This window comes from Schistocerca americana, chromosome 4, assembly GCF_021461395.2.
Source record: "Schistocerca americana isolate TAMUIC-IGC-003095 chromosome 4, iqSchAmer2.1, whole genome shotgun sequence".
In the NCBI taxonomy this organism is placed as follows: domain Eukaryota; kingdom Metazoa; phylum Arthropoda; class Insecta; order Orthoptera; family Acrididae; genus Schistocerca; species Schistocerca americana.
Window position 1 is genome coordinate 823,794,748 of NC_060122.1, and position 17,164 is coordinate 823,811,911.

A 17,164-nucleotide genomic window follows, 5' to 3' on the forward strand; every position below is an offset into this window, starting at 1 on the left:
AGGTCTTGCTGTATGGTGGTACAACATGCAGTGTGTTTTTCATGACCAATAAAAAGGGTGGAAATGATGTTTATGTTGATCTCTATTCCAATTTCCTGTACAGGTTCCCTAACTCTTGGAACTGAGCTGATGTAAAACGTTTTTTGATGTAATACTAGAAGGAAGCAGATTTTGATCCACCATGCTGTTTGAATGAATTTGTGACCAGCCCATCCATGTTTGTTCCCCACGAAGTGAGCCATTAACACTTTTACTTTATAGGTACTGACAGCTGCACTGTGTGAACATCTGGATATGACATTTTAATCTAAACAGGTTGGTTACCTTAATCCTCAATGAAACATAGTGTAGTGTACTCAACCCAAATCTTAGTAGGGGATGTCAAATCAAACACCTTACAGCCATCTGGTTTCCAAACTTGTATTATTTGGCTACCAGTTTCGGCAATTTACTACACCATCTTCAGGCCCTGTGTACAGACAACAATGGTACCAGAATGAAATAGATAACCAAAAAAAGGGGTGTGGTGCAAGTATTATACAGGGTGTTACAAAAAGGTACAGCCAAACTTTCAGGAAACATTCCTCACACACAAAGAAAGAAAATATGTTATGTGGACATGTGTCCGGAAACGCTTACTTTCCATATTAGAGCTCATTTTATTACTTCTCTTCAAATCACATTGATCATGGAATGGAAACACACAGCAACAAACCGTACCAGCGTGACTTCAAACACTTTGTTACAGGAAATGTTCAAAATGTCCTCCGTTAGCGAGGATACATGCATCCACCCTCCGTTGCATGGAATCGCTGATGCGCTGATGCAGCCCTGGAGAATGGCGTATTGTATCACAGCCGTCCACAATACGAGCACGAAGAGTCTCTACATCTGGTACCGGGGTTGTGTAGACAGGAGCTTTCAAATGCCCCCATAAAGGAAAGTCAAGAGGGTTGAGGTCAGGAGAGCATGGAGGCCATGGAATTGGTCCGCCTCTACCAATCCATCGGTCACCGAATCTGTTGTTGAGAAGCGCACGAACACTTCGACTGAAATGTGCAGGAGCTCCATCGTGCATGAACCACATGTTGTGTCGTACTTGTAAAGGCACGTGTTCTAGCAGCACAGGTAGAGTATCCCGTATGAAATCATGATAACGTGCTCCATTGAGCGTAGGTGGAAGGACATGGGGTCCGGTCAAGACATCACCAACAATGCCTGCCCATTCGTTCACAGAAAATCTGTGTTGATGATGTGATTGCACAATTGCATGCGGATTCTCGTCAGCCCACACATGTTGATTGTGAAAATTTACAATTTGATCACTTTGGAATGAAGCCTCATCCGTAAAGAGAACATTTGCACTGAAATGAGGATTGACACATTGTTGGATGAACCATTCGCAGAAGTGTACCCGTGGAGGCCAATCAGCTGCTGATAGTGCCTGCACACGCTGTACATGGTACGGAAACAACTGGTTCTCCCGTAGCACTCTCCATACAGTGACGTGGTCAACGTTACCTTGTGCAGCAGCAACTTCTCTGACGCTGACATTAGGGTTATCGTCAACTGCACGAAGAATTGCCTCATCCATTGCAGGTGTCCTCATCGTTCTAGGTCTTCCCCAGTTGCGAGTCATAGGCTGGAATGTTCCGTGCTCCCTAAGACGCCGATCAATTGCTTCAAACGTCTTCCTCTTGGGACACCTTCATTTTGGAAATCTGTCTCGATACAAACGTACCGCACCACGGCTATTGCCCTGTGCTAATCCATACATCAAATGGGCATCTGCCAATTCCGCATTTGTAAACATTGCACTGATGGCAAAACCACGTTCGTGATGAACACTAACCTGTTGATGCTACGTACTGCTGTGCTTGATGCTAGTACTGTAGAGCAATGAGTCGCATGTCAACACAAGCACTGAAGTCAACATTAGCTTCCTTCAATTGGGACAACTGGCGGTGAATCGAGGAAGTACAGTACATACTGACGAAACTAAAATGAGCTCTAACATGGAAATTAAGCGTTTCCGGACACATGTCCACATAACATCTTTACTTTATTGGTGTATGAGGAATGTTTCCTGAAAGTTTGGCCGTACCTTTTTGTAACACCCTGTATACAGTGGTAATATGTAATCACATAACAATACCAACCATCACAGGAAGTTACATACAGTTACAGATAAATCAAGGAATAAAATACAAGAACAGTTGCACCCTGTATTAACTTAAACTAGTGAGCAAAGTATATACATCATATAATTGTAAAAAAGGAACCTACTAAACAGAGGTCAATATTTTATGTTATGCATAGATAATCACAGTTTAATGTTAATGCAATGCCCATGAAACAAGTGGAGTAAAACAATATAGTCATATACTGACGAGTACAGACTGAACACAAAACATTTGATTGTATGCTGTCATGTACTAGTGAAACATATACCACTTACTGGAAGTCAACCACATAACTATCTATATCGTCATGTTCTATATACTACCAATAAGTAATAAAAGAAGAATATAAAAATGCATCAGTGCAATTTATCGATCACATACTCATAAGATGCGACTTATTTAAAAAAACATCTCTAGTGAACCAAACTATGAATCTAATGTAATATACCATAACGAATTCCCACTAAGCAGTAAGTATTGAAATATATGGAAAAGGCAAAACCAACGTTATCAAGAAAGTGATAAGTCTGCTGGGAAGCAGGCATGTGGCTAGGTTACATACCAAACCATAATCTATGAAATAAGCCTAAAAGAAAAGTAGTGCAGTACATACAAAGTATATTAGAAAGACACTCGTTGCAATCAGAACAATCTCTGTGTGTCATGTAGCCTTTAAGCAAGGGAAGAGAAAAGATAGGATACCCATGACTGAAAAACCATCAGAACACGTGTCTGGGTATACCATACAACGTGTAATATGTCAGTTAATACCTTTGTGATTAGATGATTATTGGAGAATGAGGATTTTTAGGAATGTACCAGAACACTGAGTCGGGTATTATCAAGGCATTACAGGTTCAGGTGTACAATCTGAGTAACCACCCATGTCAACTAACAAAATTAGTAATCACGTGAAAATTAACATTCGTCGTGTAACATGAAAACAATGTAAAGAGGGGAAGAACTCACAACACTAAACCACAATGCCAACCAATGTAGTGTAGTAACTGTCGTGATTTCATGCCGAAGAATGAAGGTAAGTAAGTAAGAAGATGGAGGCAATGTTAACCTACATTTTATTAAATAAGTTGCATCTTATGAGTTTGTGATCGATACATTGCAATGATGTATTTTTATATTCTCCTTCTATCATTTATGAGTAGTATATGGAACATGATAATACAGATAGTTATTGGGTTGACCTCCAGTAAGTGGTATATGTTTCACTAGTATATGACAGTATGCAATCAAATGTTTTATGTTCAGTCTGTGCTCAGCAGTATATGACTATATTATTTTACTCCAGTTGTTTCACAGGCATTGCATTAGCAGTATACCATTATTATCTATGCACAACAGGAAATATTGACCTCCATTAGCCAGCTGCTGTGGCCGAGCAGTTCTAAGCACTTAAGTCCGGAACCGCGCTGCTGCTACGGTTGCAGGTTCGAATCCTGCCTTGGGCATGGATGTGTGTGATGTCCTTAGGTTAGTTAGGTTTAAGTAGTTCTAAGTCTAGGGGACTGATGACCTCAGATGTTAAGTCCCATAGTGCTTAGAGCCATTTGAACCATTTTGACCTCCATTTAGTAGTTTCTTTTTTTACAGTTATATGACATTCATACTTCGCTCACTAGTTTAAGTTAATACAGTGTGCAACTGTTCTCGCATTTTATTTAATAATTTATCTGTAACTGTATGTAACTTCCTGTGATGATTGGTATTGTTACGTGATTACATATTACCACCGTATTTAAGACTTCCACCACGCACCCTTTTTTGGTTATCTATTTCATACTGGTAACATTGTTATCTGTAGAAATGGCCTGAAGATAGCATAGTAAATCGCCAAAACTGGTAGCCAAATAAAATAAGTTTGGAAACTAGACGTCTGAAAGGTGTTTGATTTGACATCCTGTATCAAGCAGCCAACTCCCGCAACCATCTCGGAAACGATGTACATACATATCTTAGCACATTCACTTCCTGCAGCTGTAATATGAGATATCAGTAAACATGGGGTCTCAGGAGGAGTGGCCAATATTCAGGGATATGACAGTCATGATCATCTGAAGCAAAAAAGTTTAGTGAACATGCGCTCTAAAATACATACCTTAAGAGCTGTGAGCACTTGTCTAGTAGAAGAGATGTGTTTCACAGAAATATGATGAACAGCTGTTTGTAGCTGTTGCAGGATGAACGAGGGTCAGATTACCAGGTCACAAGTTTTTTTTAAACCTAGTGCAAGTCTGGGTCAGGTGGTAGAGGATGTAGGTTCACTTCGCAAAGACTTCACAAAGTAAGACACCATGGTAATAGTGGGTGGGGCGTCAACATCATAAACAGGAACCCTGATTATTCAACTGAGAGTGACCTTAGAGTGACCTCACATCAGTGTGGTTCCTGTTGACTCTTTCAGCAGGTGGGACTACCGTATTTACTCGAATCTAAGCCGCACTTTTTTTCCGGTTTTTGTAATCCAAAAAACCGCCTCCGGCTTAGAATCGAGTGTATAGTAAGCGGAAGTTCTGAAAAATGTTGGTAGGTGCCGCCACAACTAACTTCTGCCGTCGAATATATGTAGCGCTACACAGGCATGGTTTGCAGGCACAAAGATAAATACTGGTGCCAAAACCTCTGACTCAGTAAATAAATTAAAAAAAAAAAAGGTTGAAGATGAGCTTTTTTCTCCGCCCCGAGTTTCGACCACTGCATTTTCATACATTATCCAACGAAGTAAATACAAATTCCATATTGTTCATCTTCGAATGTAGCAGCATTTCAATGTACTACGAAATCCGACTGGCAATATTGTTTGGGATGTTTGTCAATATGACCAACTCTAGTGAATCACATGCAGTATTCTCTTCACCATAAGAATAATACGGACATAAACATTTTGCCATGTATTCTTTTGTGTTTGCTGCTATCTCATTTAAATCCTGTTTGCCTAATAAACTATGAAACTAGTGTGAGACAACAACAAACGCGGAAGAATATACATATCATGTCATGTTTATATTCGTTATTATTCTTATGCCTAATAGTGATACACTCAGAAATGAAGCACGGCAATCAACTAGATTTTTAAATCTAAGATGACTCTAATTTCTGTGCAGAATGTAGTCTACATAAGAGGCGTCTGCAAAGATTTTCAAATGGCGAAAAATTTTAGCTACACTCGCGTTCAGAACATCTTCTATCATATGCAGACTATTATTTGGTTCTTGTTGATCATTATCAAAGAAAGCAGCAATGTAAGTAGTAACAAATAGCAGTCTCTTGCCATTGTTTCACTAATGAGACAATTCCTCTCTGTTTTTTATCGTAAGTGCCGGCGGTAGTGCGCACAAAAGCAAGCCATGCCGCGAGCGGCGACAGGTCATAAACACACATTATCAGAATGCGACAAACAATGCATGACACAGTACAATAATGCATTTTCAGCTTAGAGTGACGTAAACACCTATAACAAAGAGAACAGCACTTATCAGATCAAAGAAAAATAAGCAATCGATTCTCTCCCTTGAATTTCGAATTTCAAATTTCAGGTGCGGCTTAGATTCAGGAAAAATTTTTTTTCCTTGATTCCGAGTCTCATTTTTCAGGTGTGGCTTAAATTTGAGTGCGGCTTAGATTCGAGTAAATACGGTATGCTAGGCATGGCCTTCACCTCAACAGGGAAGGGGAGGGAAAACTGTCTGGACTAATAGCAAATAACTTAAGGGAGGGGGGAGCACTTTCACAAGTGGTAAAGTACCACTGGTTACAAGTGACAGAGGAGCAGATTTTTAGGGTAGGGAGGGCAGAAACAATAGATATTCAGAGACAGGATGAAAATGACATTTACATGAATAAAACAGGCAGCCAGAAAGCAAATTTTAATGTACACAATTCATGCAGACAACCTCTGATTGAAACTAGAGATACTCAAAAACTGGAAAATTAGGTTCATCTAGTTGTAATTCAGCCAGTACAAATAATCAGTTATCCTTATTGCATCAGAATATTTGAGGACTAACGAGTAAGCTTAATGAGATACTTATTTGTGTTGAAGAATTAGACTTGAGCAAACTGGTTGATATAACCTGCCACTCTGAACATAATGTGACCACTGGTATAGATATGTTAAATGTTACAGGATTCAAGTTAGCTTCTTACTTCTGTAGAGAAAATTTGGAGAAAGGAGGAGTTGCCACATTTGTCTGACTAGTACAAGTCTTTTTATTTGATGTCACTTTGGTGACTTGCACATCAACAAAGAGGAAATGTTGATGAGATCAACATAACACCCAGTCACTGAACAGATAAAATCTCCTACCTGGCCAGGAATTGAACCTGGACCCCCTCCATAGCAGTAAACCATATTGATCACTCAGCTACAGAGGTGGACAAAATTTAGGTAATATGCGGAAATTATGTGTCAGTTCCCAGATAACCTGTTTAGCTATATTTAGGAATTATTGCCAGACAGATTATAGGGGGACTGAAGCATAATTTCCATGTCACAGGACTCATTTATTGAACTGCATCTTCCCTACCACATGGCAGTCATTCACTACAGGGTTTCTGTCACTGCCATTGTCCCCTCGTGTGCTGCACCACCTGCGCAGTTACAGGTCAAGTGACTTTGTGTGCCCTCTAGTAGTGGTTCTACTGTTTGCTCGTGTTGGTCTCGTACTGAATGCATAAAAGTGGAGATCATTGTTGACAACTGAATTAAGTGCAAGAAGACTCTTCAAGTCAAATTATTTTCTCCATCGCTTAATGGTTTTGGCCACATATTGAGTCAATGGTGCTCGAGTTCATCCACAGCCTAGACATGTACCTTATTCTTGTCCATCACATCATCTGGAAATGAAGATTTTGCAGCTATTCATATGGAACATTTGGCTATGCAATAGGGTAATCTAAGAGTTATTTTCTTGCTATTTCTGATTTTATAAAAAGTCTTCAAGTTTGATAATTGTGCTGCCTATACAGATGATACTCCCTCCCTTGCCAGAGGGAAACAGGATTTGGTGACAGTAGGATTGGAAAAATGACAAGTGTTTCCATTCTACTGTCACTTTCATAAAGTAAATGGCAACTAATGATTTCCTACATTTCGTGTATTAATGTTGTAATAAACTTTGGAACACACACACACACACACACACACACACACACACACACACAAACAAACAAACACTCAGCTACAATTTTGTAGTAAGGCTGCATTACTGGGTAAAAGTGTCTATTTTTCTGTGTGCTTTGATGAAAAGCACAACTTTGTAAGCTGAGCCAGTATGTTCAACTACTTTTTTATGTGCCTACCCTTCACTTTTCTTGTTCAATATGTCATATGTGGTTGTCTTTACTCAACTTGTTAAACTGTTTGTATTTAATCCAGGATGTTCCAGTACTGTCTGACATCTCATGTTTAACAGGCTGGCTGGATTTGGTGGATCACATGGAACACAGAGTCCCTCTTTTCAGCAGAATGTGTCATCACGACCTAAGAAGAAATCGCATAAGGGTAATATTTTAACTTTCACTTGGATTTTTTCACTATTTTTATACAAGTAAGTTGCAATCCAAGCACTTTTATAGTGGTGCTTGGTTGGTAAATAATTATAAATTGTTACACCATGTGCTCAAAGGAATCCGGACACCCCCAAATACATACGTTTTTCATAGTAGGTGCATTGTGCTGCACCTACTGCCAAGTACTCCATATCAGCGACCTCAGTAGTCATTAGACATCATGAGAGAACAGAATGGGGCGCTCTGGGGAACTCACAGACTTCGAATGTGATCAGGTGATTGGGTGGCACTTGTGTCATACGCCTGTACGCGAGATTTCTACTCTCCGAAACTTTGCTAGGTCCACTGTTTCCAATGTGATAGTGAAGTGGAAACATGAAGGGACACGTACAACACAAAAGTGTACAGGCTGACCTCGTCTGTTGACTGACAGAGACCGCTGACAGTTGAAGAGGGTCGTAATGTGTGATAGGCAGACATCTATCCAGACCATCACACAGCAGTTCCAAACTGCATCAATATCCACTGCAAGTACTATGACAGTTAGGCGGGAGGTGAGAAAACTTGGATTTAATGGTCGAGTGGCTGCTCATAAGCCACACATCATGCCGGCAAATGCCAAATGACACCTCGCTTGGTGTAAGGAGCATAAACATTGGACAATTGAACAGTGGAAAAATGTTGGGTGGAGTGCCCTGTAGTGGACTGGCATGCACAGAGTCCTGACCTGAATCCTATAGAACACCTTTGGGATGTTTTGGAATGTCAGCTTCGTGCCAGGCCTCGCCAACCGACATCGCTATCTCTCTTCAATGCAGAACTTCGTGAAGAATGGGCTGCCATTCCCCTAGAAACCTTCCAGCACCTGATTGAACGTATGCCTGCGAGAGTGGAAGCTGTCATCAAGGCTAACGGTGGGCCAACACCATACTGAATTCCAGCATTACCGATGGAGGGCCCCACAAACTTGTAAGTCATTTTCAGCCAGGTGTCCGGATACTTTCGATCGCATAGGGTATGTAAAAGTAGTGGCTTGGTCGAGAAGTATCAGCCTAAAAGTCTGAAGGTCCAGGGTTCAGTCCTCAGTCAGTCCTAGGATTTTGTTTCTGTTACATATCACTTCTTCCAGTACTGTTAGTGATTTGTTAACAGGAAAAATACTAAGTTGCACCATGGCTGGGAGTCTACATTACTCTGTAGGTCCTCCCATAACTTACTGGATAAATCAGTTCAGGGGTCAGAATAAGACCATGTCTAATAAAACAGTGTGATATTCAAAGCAACCCTCAGTTTGAGAACAGTTTTACTTTCTTATTTGGTAGTAGATCTGGATGTTTCAACCAGGAGAAAGGTTGCATTATGTTGGTCATAGCAGATACTAAACATGCATAGTTCATGTGTTATCTTGTTTTGCAAACGTCTTCACAATTATGTTATAAATAAAAAAAAAGTGCATGTGAATTTCATAAATGTAGCTAATGTGTCTGTTGTATCCAATATGAAAACGTTTCATCATTCTTCATCACAGCTTCCATTTCTTCTTTGAGAAATGTACAGAAATTATTATTATATATTTTTATTATCTTGGACACAACAAAGTTACATAAATTAAGTAAATTAATACTATGTATTCCTAGATATATTTCAACATGTGCACAAATTCTTTTGACATATTTCTCCTAGCCGGACAAGAGTTTACTAAATGCCCTGTTCATAAGTCTGTCAACTACCATATGATCATTTGTGTACAACCAATCGTACCTCACTGTTAAGTGAAAACTACTATCCATCCAAGACTTTCTCCACTGGCTCAAACTGCTGGAAATACAATAGTGGAAAGCAACATCCACCTGACTAGTGCAATATTGGCATAATTAGTAAAAACATGATGGAGCCATGCTTTAATTTAAGAGCACTTGAACATTCTCGTTTGAGGGCTTGTCATGAACAAGGCATCATTGTTTGATGACAGTGTCAGTGCATCCTTCAAAATTGAAGAATTGATAATTGTTCTTGACTGAAACTTGCATGTCTCAAATAAATCTTGTGTATTTTCTTTGTGGACTGTAAAACAATGAACTTTGTCTCTAATGGAGGAGAGAATATTTCCACACCATGGAGACTTCTTTTTGATTTGTGTGTTGGATTGTGAAAGAATGAACTTTGTATCTAATGGAGAAGAGAATATTTCCACAGCATGGATATTTCCTTTGGTTTGTATGTCTTGTGGAATGCACAGAATTTATCACCTGTAACTATACTTTCAGAGAGTCACAGGCAGCTGCAGTGGAACACTCTTGAAGTCACTGAGACATCGAGATGTGTGTCATGTTTTTTGGCACGAGTAAGCATTGATTTCCAATCTGCTGGTGCCTGTGCTCAGTAATATGTTCTGTACCATCCAGATTTGATATGTGTTTGCCAATTTTTACAAATGAATCCTATGCTTCTTTGAGTTCTCATCCACAATGCTTCAGATATGTGGCAGCATTATTGAACTGCCCAGTTGACCATAACATGACTCATCAGCAAGACTGACAGTGTCTGCACTGAAGAAAATACACTGCCAGGACCCGTTGCTGTTGGCCTTGTAGTCTCCTCCGTACACCTTGGACATTTCTCTGAGAATTCCATTTGGGTTGAATCATTTTTCCCATTAGAAACAAACTCAGGCTTTTGTTCTTAACACATAGCCAACGCATCACATGCACCATTTTTTTGTATCATGTCACACTGATGTCATCATTGAGAGGGCTGGTATAGCTCATGACATGTGACACAAGATATTTGTACTACTATTCTTTCAGGTCTTGACTTTCTAACCAGAATAATGCAGTGGTAAAACATAATCTTTCATCGTTTTTTATCTTCCCTCATATTATGACGTACCACATTTCAGACAATGAAAAGTCCATGAAACATCCTGGCAGATTAAAACTGTGTGCCAGACCGAGACTCGAACTCGGGACCTTCGCCTTTCGCGGGCAAGTGCTCTACCAACTGAGCTACCCAAGCACGACTCACGCCCTGTCCTCACAGCTTTACTTCTGCCAGTACCTCGTCTCCTACCTTCCGGTCCGGCACACAGTTTTGATCTGCCAGGAAGTTTCATATCAGCGCACACTCCGCTGCAGAATGAAAATCTCATTCTGGAATGAAAAGTCCAGGTTGGAATATCAATGATTATGAAAAGGATCTCTTGCTACTCACCGCAAAGACAACATGCTGAGTTGCAGATAGGCATAAAAAATAGGCTGTTACAAACTAAGTTTTCAGCCAAAGCTTGCTTCAGGAAAGGAAGGAAAACACACATACATTCACAAAAGCAAACACTACCTATGCACACACACGCACTATCTGTGGCCACTCTAACCAGACTGCAATTGTTGTGTTGAACAAAAGTGGCAATTTGGAGTGGGGTAGGTAAAGGGGAGGGTTAGCAGAGTACTAGTGGAGAGAGAGAGAAGAATGTTGTCTGGCGGAACATGCAGGGGCTAGAAGGTGGCAGGACAAGGCTCTCAGGGGCAGCGTTGGGAGGCTGTGGATGGGCAGGGGAAGGTGGTTATGGGGAACAGAAAAGGAGGGATGCAGAGAAGGGGAAAAGAGTGGTGGGTACATTGGCATTGGCTGAGAGTGGTGAATATTGAGGGTGAGAGGACATGAATTGGGAGGAGGGTGTGGGGACAACATGTTATCATACACTGAGGCCAGATTAATTTTTTAAGAATGTGTTAAAAGGATGATTCCCATCTTGTGCAGTTCAGAAAAGCTAGTGATGGGTGGGAGGATCCAGATGGCTCATGTTGTGAAGCAGCCATGAAAATCAAGCTCATTACATTCAGCTGTGTGTTGTGCTGTTGGGTGGTCAACTTTGCTCTTGGCCACAGTTTGGCTGTGGTGAACAACTGGTTGGTATTCATACCAATATAAAAAGCTAAGCAATCATTGCAGCAGAGTTGGCATATGGCATGGTTGCCTTCAGGCCTGGCCTCTGATGGGGAAGGATAAGCCTGAGGCAGGACTGGGTTAGGAAGTGCTGGGTGGGTGGATTGGGCAGGTATTGCACCAGAGTCTTCCACAGGGATATCCAGATATCCATATGCCAATCCCAGTGGAAGACCCAGGTGTAATACCTTCCCGATTCACCTCTGCCCCTCCCCCTCCTCCCACCATCACTACTACTTCATATTCCATTCCTGTCATAGGGTTATCTTACCCCATCAGAGACAAGGCCACCTGTGAAGCAGCCGTGTTGTATTCCAGCTCTGCTGCAATAATTGCACTGCCTTTTAGGTTGGTATGACTACCGACTAGTTTTCCCCAGGATGAAAGGCCACTGACAAATTGTGACCAAGAGCAAAATGGACAAAGTGGACCACTCTGTGGCACAACATGCAGCTGAACATAACATGCTTGATTTCAATGGCTGCTTTACAAACGATGCCATCTGGATCCTTCGCTCCACCACTAGCTTTTCTGAAATGTGGAGATGGGAGCTATCGTTACAACACATCCTCCACTGCCAAAATTATCCTAGCCTCAGCCTATGATAACATAATGTCTCGATGCCCTCCCCCAACAGTTTCCTCCCCATCTGCCCCATCACCTCCTCCCTATTGACATCCCCTCATCAACATGATGCGCTGCTCTGCCAATGCCCCCACCAGGCTTTTCCCCTCTCTGCTCCTCTCTTTTTCCATTTCCCATTCCACCACCATCCCTCCCACACACACTCCAGACACTGCCTCTGGAAGCTTGTTCTGAAGCTTTCTAGACCCTACACACTCCGCCAGACAGCGCTCTTCCCTCTCCTCACCTGTATTCCGCTATCCCTCCTCCCCTACAGCACTCCAGATTGCTGCTTTCATCCAGTGCAACAGTTGCAGTTCAGCTACAGTGGCTGGAGATAGCACTCATGTGTGCGTGATGTGTGCTTGCTTGTGTTAATGTGTGTGTGTTTTCCTTTCTTTTCTGTAGAAGGCTTGGCTGAAAGCTTAGTGTGTACTAGTCTTTTTGTTGTGTCTGTGTGCAACTGACATGTCATCTTTATGGTTAGTAGCAATGTATCCTTTTTATAAATTCATCTCATTGTCTTGAAAATATCCATTTAACAACTGTTTGTTTATCTGTCAATTGTTGGTCTGTTCAGGACACGTCATTTCACTTGCGAGCCAGTGCCACCTAAAGTGACAATATAATCCTGTCCCATAACTCATCATTGGAAAGTAACAGCAACTGAATGCCATAAATAAATAGCATATAATCCCTCAGAAGCACAGTCATATTTAATGATATAAGCAGACCAATGCATAGGCCTCTGGGGCATCAGTTGTATATAAGACAAAATTGTTGCTCAGAGCTGTAAAATTGTTAGTGTGGGGTACAGTCTGTGACCGGGCTGTTCGAATTCCTGGTACTCATTTGATGGCAGACTGAGTGGACCTGGGGACTTCTATAGGGTATGGAATGAGAAAAAATATACGCTCCTATCTGGGATTGATCCCTAGACCTCCAGGACCAGAGACTAGTGCTGTATGTGCTGCACCATCACACTGTAGATATCTCATCAAATCATACTACTATTTCCTGCTCACAATTCGCTTGAATAACATGATATTGCACTATGTAACTGTGGTCTAGATGGTATTCATATTAATGATGTAATTCTGGATGTTCAGCTGAGTAGTTATATCCATTTTATGTGCAGTATTTCAAAGGCCATTCCATTCATCATCTTCAGATGCTGTGAGTCATGCTCTAATGAGTACTCACTGCAGGGATTCCAACTGGCAGCAGCACAACTCACAGCACCTGAAAAAATATCGTGCATAAAAGGAAAACAACAATTCGGATGAACAGTCGGAAGTACACCGTTAATCAATCTGATGTGTCAGTAATGCAGGTGGCCAATAAAGACAGTCACATTAGTAAGTTTATTTATGATATGTACATTTAATAATTCAGATATCATAACTTTATATTGCTGTAGATTCTTCTGTAGTGCTGAGTTACATACAATCTCGTGCAACGCTCTGAATGCAGTTGCTTCACAAGATGTGCTGGCCAATTGGGAGTTGCATGCAGTGAGGTCATGTGTATTTAGCATGATGTGTATGCACGGCGCCCCCCATGAGAGACAGTGAGTGACGGAAGAGTGAGCTCGCCCAATGGTGCATTGGCAGTAACTTTAGATGTGACACCTCCTGCATAGCTCTGAGCAGTGTGCTGGTTACAGTTGACGGAGGTGCGCCATCAGTGCTGCATCCCCCCCCCCCCCCCCCCTCAAAATTATAAAATTATGCACTGTAGCACAATTCGGGTGTGGGCAATGATGAGGGGGAAGTCTGAGCTGTGGCACTGGCGATGGTGAGACCTGTGCTCTGGGATGTCAAGCACCAGCAAGAGCTGTTCGGGGGCAGGAGCTGGGTTGCAGCCAGCATGTCTGAAAAATAAAAATCTATGGCAGGATCATTGTAATCATGGAAATGAAAGTGGTTTTGCTGACATCAGTGCGTGCTATATGTGCTGTGGATGGTATTATGAGCATGGCCAGATGTCTGAAAGACGGTGCTAGATTCCCAGTTGTGAGGCTTGTTATAGATACGACAGAAAACTTTGCCATTTTTGTGGAACTTCATTGTGAAGTTAGTATCAGAAACAGAGTACCTAGGGTGAAAAAGATGCAACAGAGTGTGGTGTTGAAGACCATGTAAGAGTTCTGCTAGAGGGGGGGGGGCTAGTTGTGAGTAGTCGTAGTGCGATAGATGCACAGAAACACAACAGAACATTTTTGAACCAAATGTTCAGCTTCACCATTCAGTCAAGGAGGGAATGATGCCATTCAGTTATGTTAAATTCAATTTTGTTGCTGTAACTGTTGAAATTATAATGAAGAAAATTGTGGACCATTGACTGAAACATTTGTTTGGAGCAAACCCTCTAAGCGAAAGAGAGAAGTCAGTGCTTTGATAGTGCTAACGCTAGTAGTCAAATGCACTGTAATGACAAAATGATATTTGCTGTATGCATTGACAGTAGTGAGCCATCTTGTTTTCCAGAAGGACCAACAAAATCAGTATGAATACATTGTCCAGGGCTATCAAGTCAAGACAACTGAAAAGTTCTTGGCGTGGCACTGCCTATTTATACACACATGTACGGTATCAGGTTGTCATATTTCTACCTGTTTATCAAGCCCGAGCCATTAACAGTGTGAGGCAGTGCAGCACACTGAACTTGCATTCAGGAGGATAACGGTTCAAACTCGCTAACTGACGTCCTGATTTCGGTTTTTCAGGATTTCCCTAAATCGCTTCAGGCAAGTGCCAGTATGGTTCCATTAAAAGGCATGACTGACTTCCTTCCCATCTTTCCTGATCCGATGCGACCGATGACCTCACTGTTTGGTCCCAATGCTGGTGCTGTGGCTGCTTGGGAATAATGATTCCCCAGTGTCCTCTCTGTAATAGTTTGAACACATGTCATTGCAAAGATGTGCGAATCAGCACTCATGTTTGTTCATTGGATATTGCAATTAAATTACAACATTTTGAAGTGAAGGGCTGTTGCATTGTGTATGGTATTTGTCAACTACTGGATCTGAAATTAGTTTTGGATTATGAGGCCAACTCATCTGAATACAGTACCAGAGCAATTGTAGTGGGTGATTGTGTGCAATCCGCTGAGAATCAGTGGAGAAAGGTTGCAGTGCTTGTGAACCAGAATGACCAATTTGAAGACAGGAAATGTCTAATGTGTTAAAATGTGGATCCTTTCCCATAAGTAAGCGAGACAGAGTGTCTGCATTTGCAAGCTATGCCATAGGATGATAAACAATCTCATGTTGATGACAGTCATCCACAGGGTAAAATTTTCTGCCACACAGATATCGACTAAATTTTGTGACATCATAAATGATGGCCAAAGCTTCCTTTTTCATCTGATTGTAGTTGATGTATACCTTGTTCAATGTCTTAGGTGTGAATGCTGTAGGACAGTCTGTGTTGCCATCCTTGTGAGATAAGACTACCACTGTTCTATGTGTTGTGTGTACTGCAAGTACTAATGGTTTTTGCAGATCGAAGTGCGTGAGATGTGGGCTAAATTTCTGGAAAGATTTTTCACATTTTCCAGTATGTTTAATAGGACCATTTTTATGCCAGAGACTATGCAAAAGAGCAGCTATTTGCATTGTGTTGAGAATGATCTGATGTAGTATGTTAGTTTGCCAAGAATAGCTTGAAGTTCTCACACCTTTGTAGGAGAAGGAAATCTGTATGATCTCGAAATGCTTAGCCGAGGAATGAGTGCCTGGGGTATGTATGACATGTCCCAAATAGTCAGTTTAAATATTTAAAAATGAATGTTTCTGTAAATTACACTTTAGGTTGTGTAGGAAGTGTTCCACTGTGTTAGAGTCCACACCCTATCCTATCAAGTCACTGTTAGTAAACTGGATGACTTCTTCAAACTCAGATTCATGTAACTGTTGCTTGTTTAAAAATTTTTCATATGTGTCCTCATAATAATCAATCTTACAAAGAAAAGATCACCCAATGCCACTATTCAAAACCTTGCTGGGATTCTTCCATCGGGCGCAATTGCATGTTGCCAGAAGAGTGGATGTTAGTAAACTGACCAAGGACATTCTCCACTGGATTCCAATATAACTGAGAGAGCAGCCTAATGAGAGGTCAATAGATGACTTTGGGAAACACACAGGGGCAGCGGTGTTGTGCATCACTGAAGACCACAATGCACAAAAATTGTGAAGCAGCCCTATATCCAGCACTGCATGTCATTTGGGTGGTGGTTATACATATATTGTGTTGTTTGTATCTTACCTGTGAAGATACCATTCTGTGGAAATGTTGAATAAGGCAAGAAGTACATAACAGCAAGAAGTAGCTGTCACAAATGACTTCTGATTGACATAAACACAAAAACTGTCATTAATCATAACATCTTATATTTCATTTGTGCTTAAATTAACATTTTATACAATTAGTAGAGAAACTGCAAATACCCTCTTTTTATACCTTACTGTTCAACTCCAGTTTTTCTGCTACTGATTGATCAAGGTTTAATAGTTACTTATAATGATTTTCAAAGTATATACCTGCTGCAAAATTGGAGGTTTTTATACAGAGAATACTATTACTTTATTGTGGAGATACTGAGTCGCAGATAGGCACAATAAAAATACTCACATAATTATAGTTTTTGGCCATTAAGACCTTCATCAACAATACACTCACACACACAGATAGAGGGAGGGAGTAGTGGAAAAGGAGAGAAATAAAAAGACTTGGTGTGGTGATGGAGTCATGGCTGTGTAGTGCTGGAATGGGTGAGGACAGTGACTAACGAATGTTGGGCGAGGAGAGTTACAGGATCGTAGGATGTATTGCAGGGAAAATTCCCACTTGTGCAATTCAGAAAAGCTGGTGTTGGTG

General features: G+C 41.1%; 1 protein-coding gene across 1 annotated transcript in view; it reads left to right on the forward strand.

Annotated features, from left to right (window-relative positions):
* The window catches only part of LOC124612275 (autophagy-related protein 2 homolog A), a 492,429-nt gene that overhangs the window by 148,319 nt on the left and 326,946 nt on the right, over positions 1 to 17,164 (forward strand). Inside the window, exon 9 of the mRNA XM_047140377.1 lies at positions 7,613 to 7,701. Within this exon, the coding sequence (XP_046996333.1) occupies positions 7,613 to 7,701 (89 nt within the window). The remainder of the gene's footprint in view (positions 1 to 7,612; positions 7,702 to 17,164) is intronic.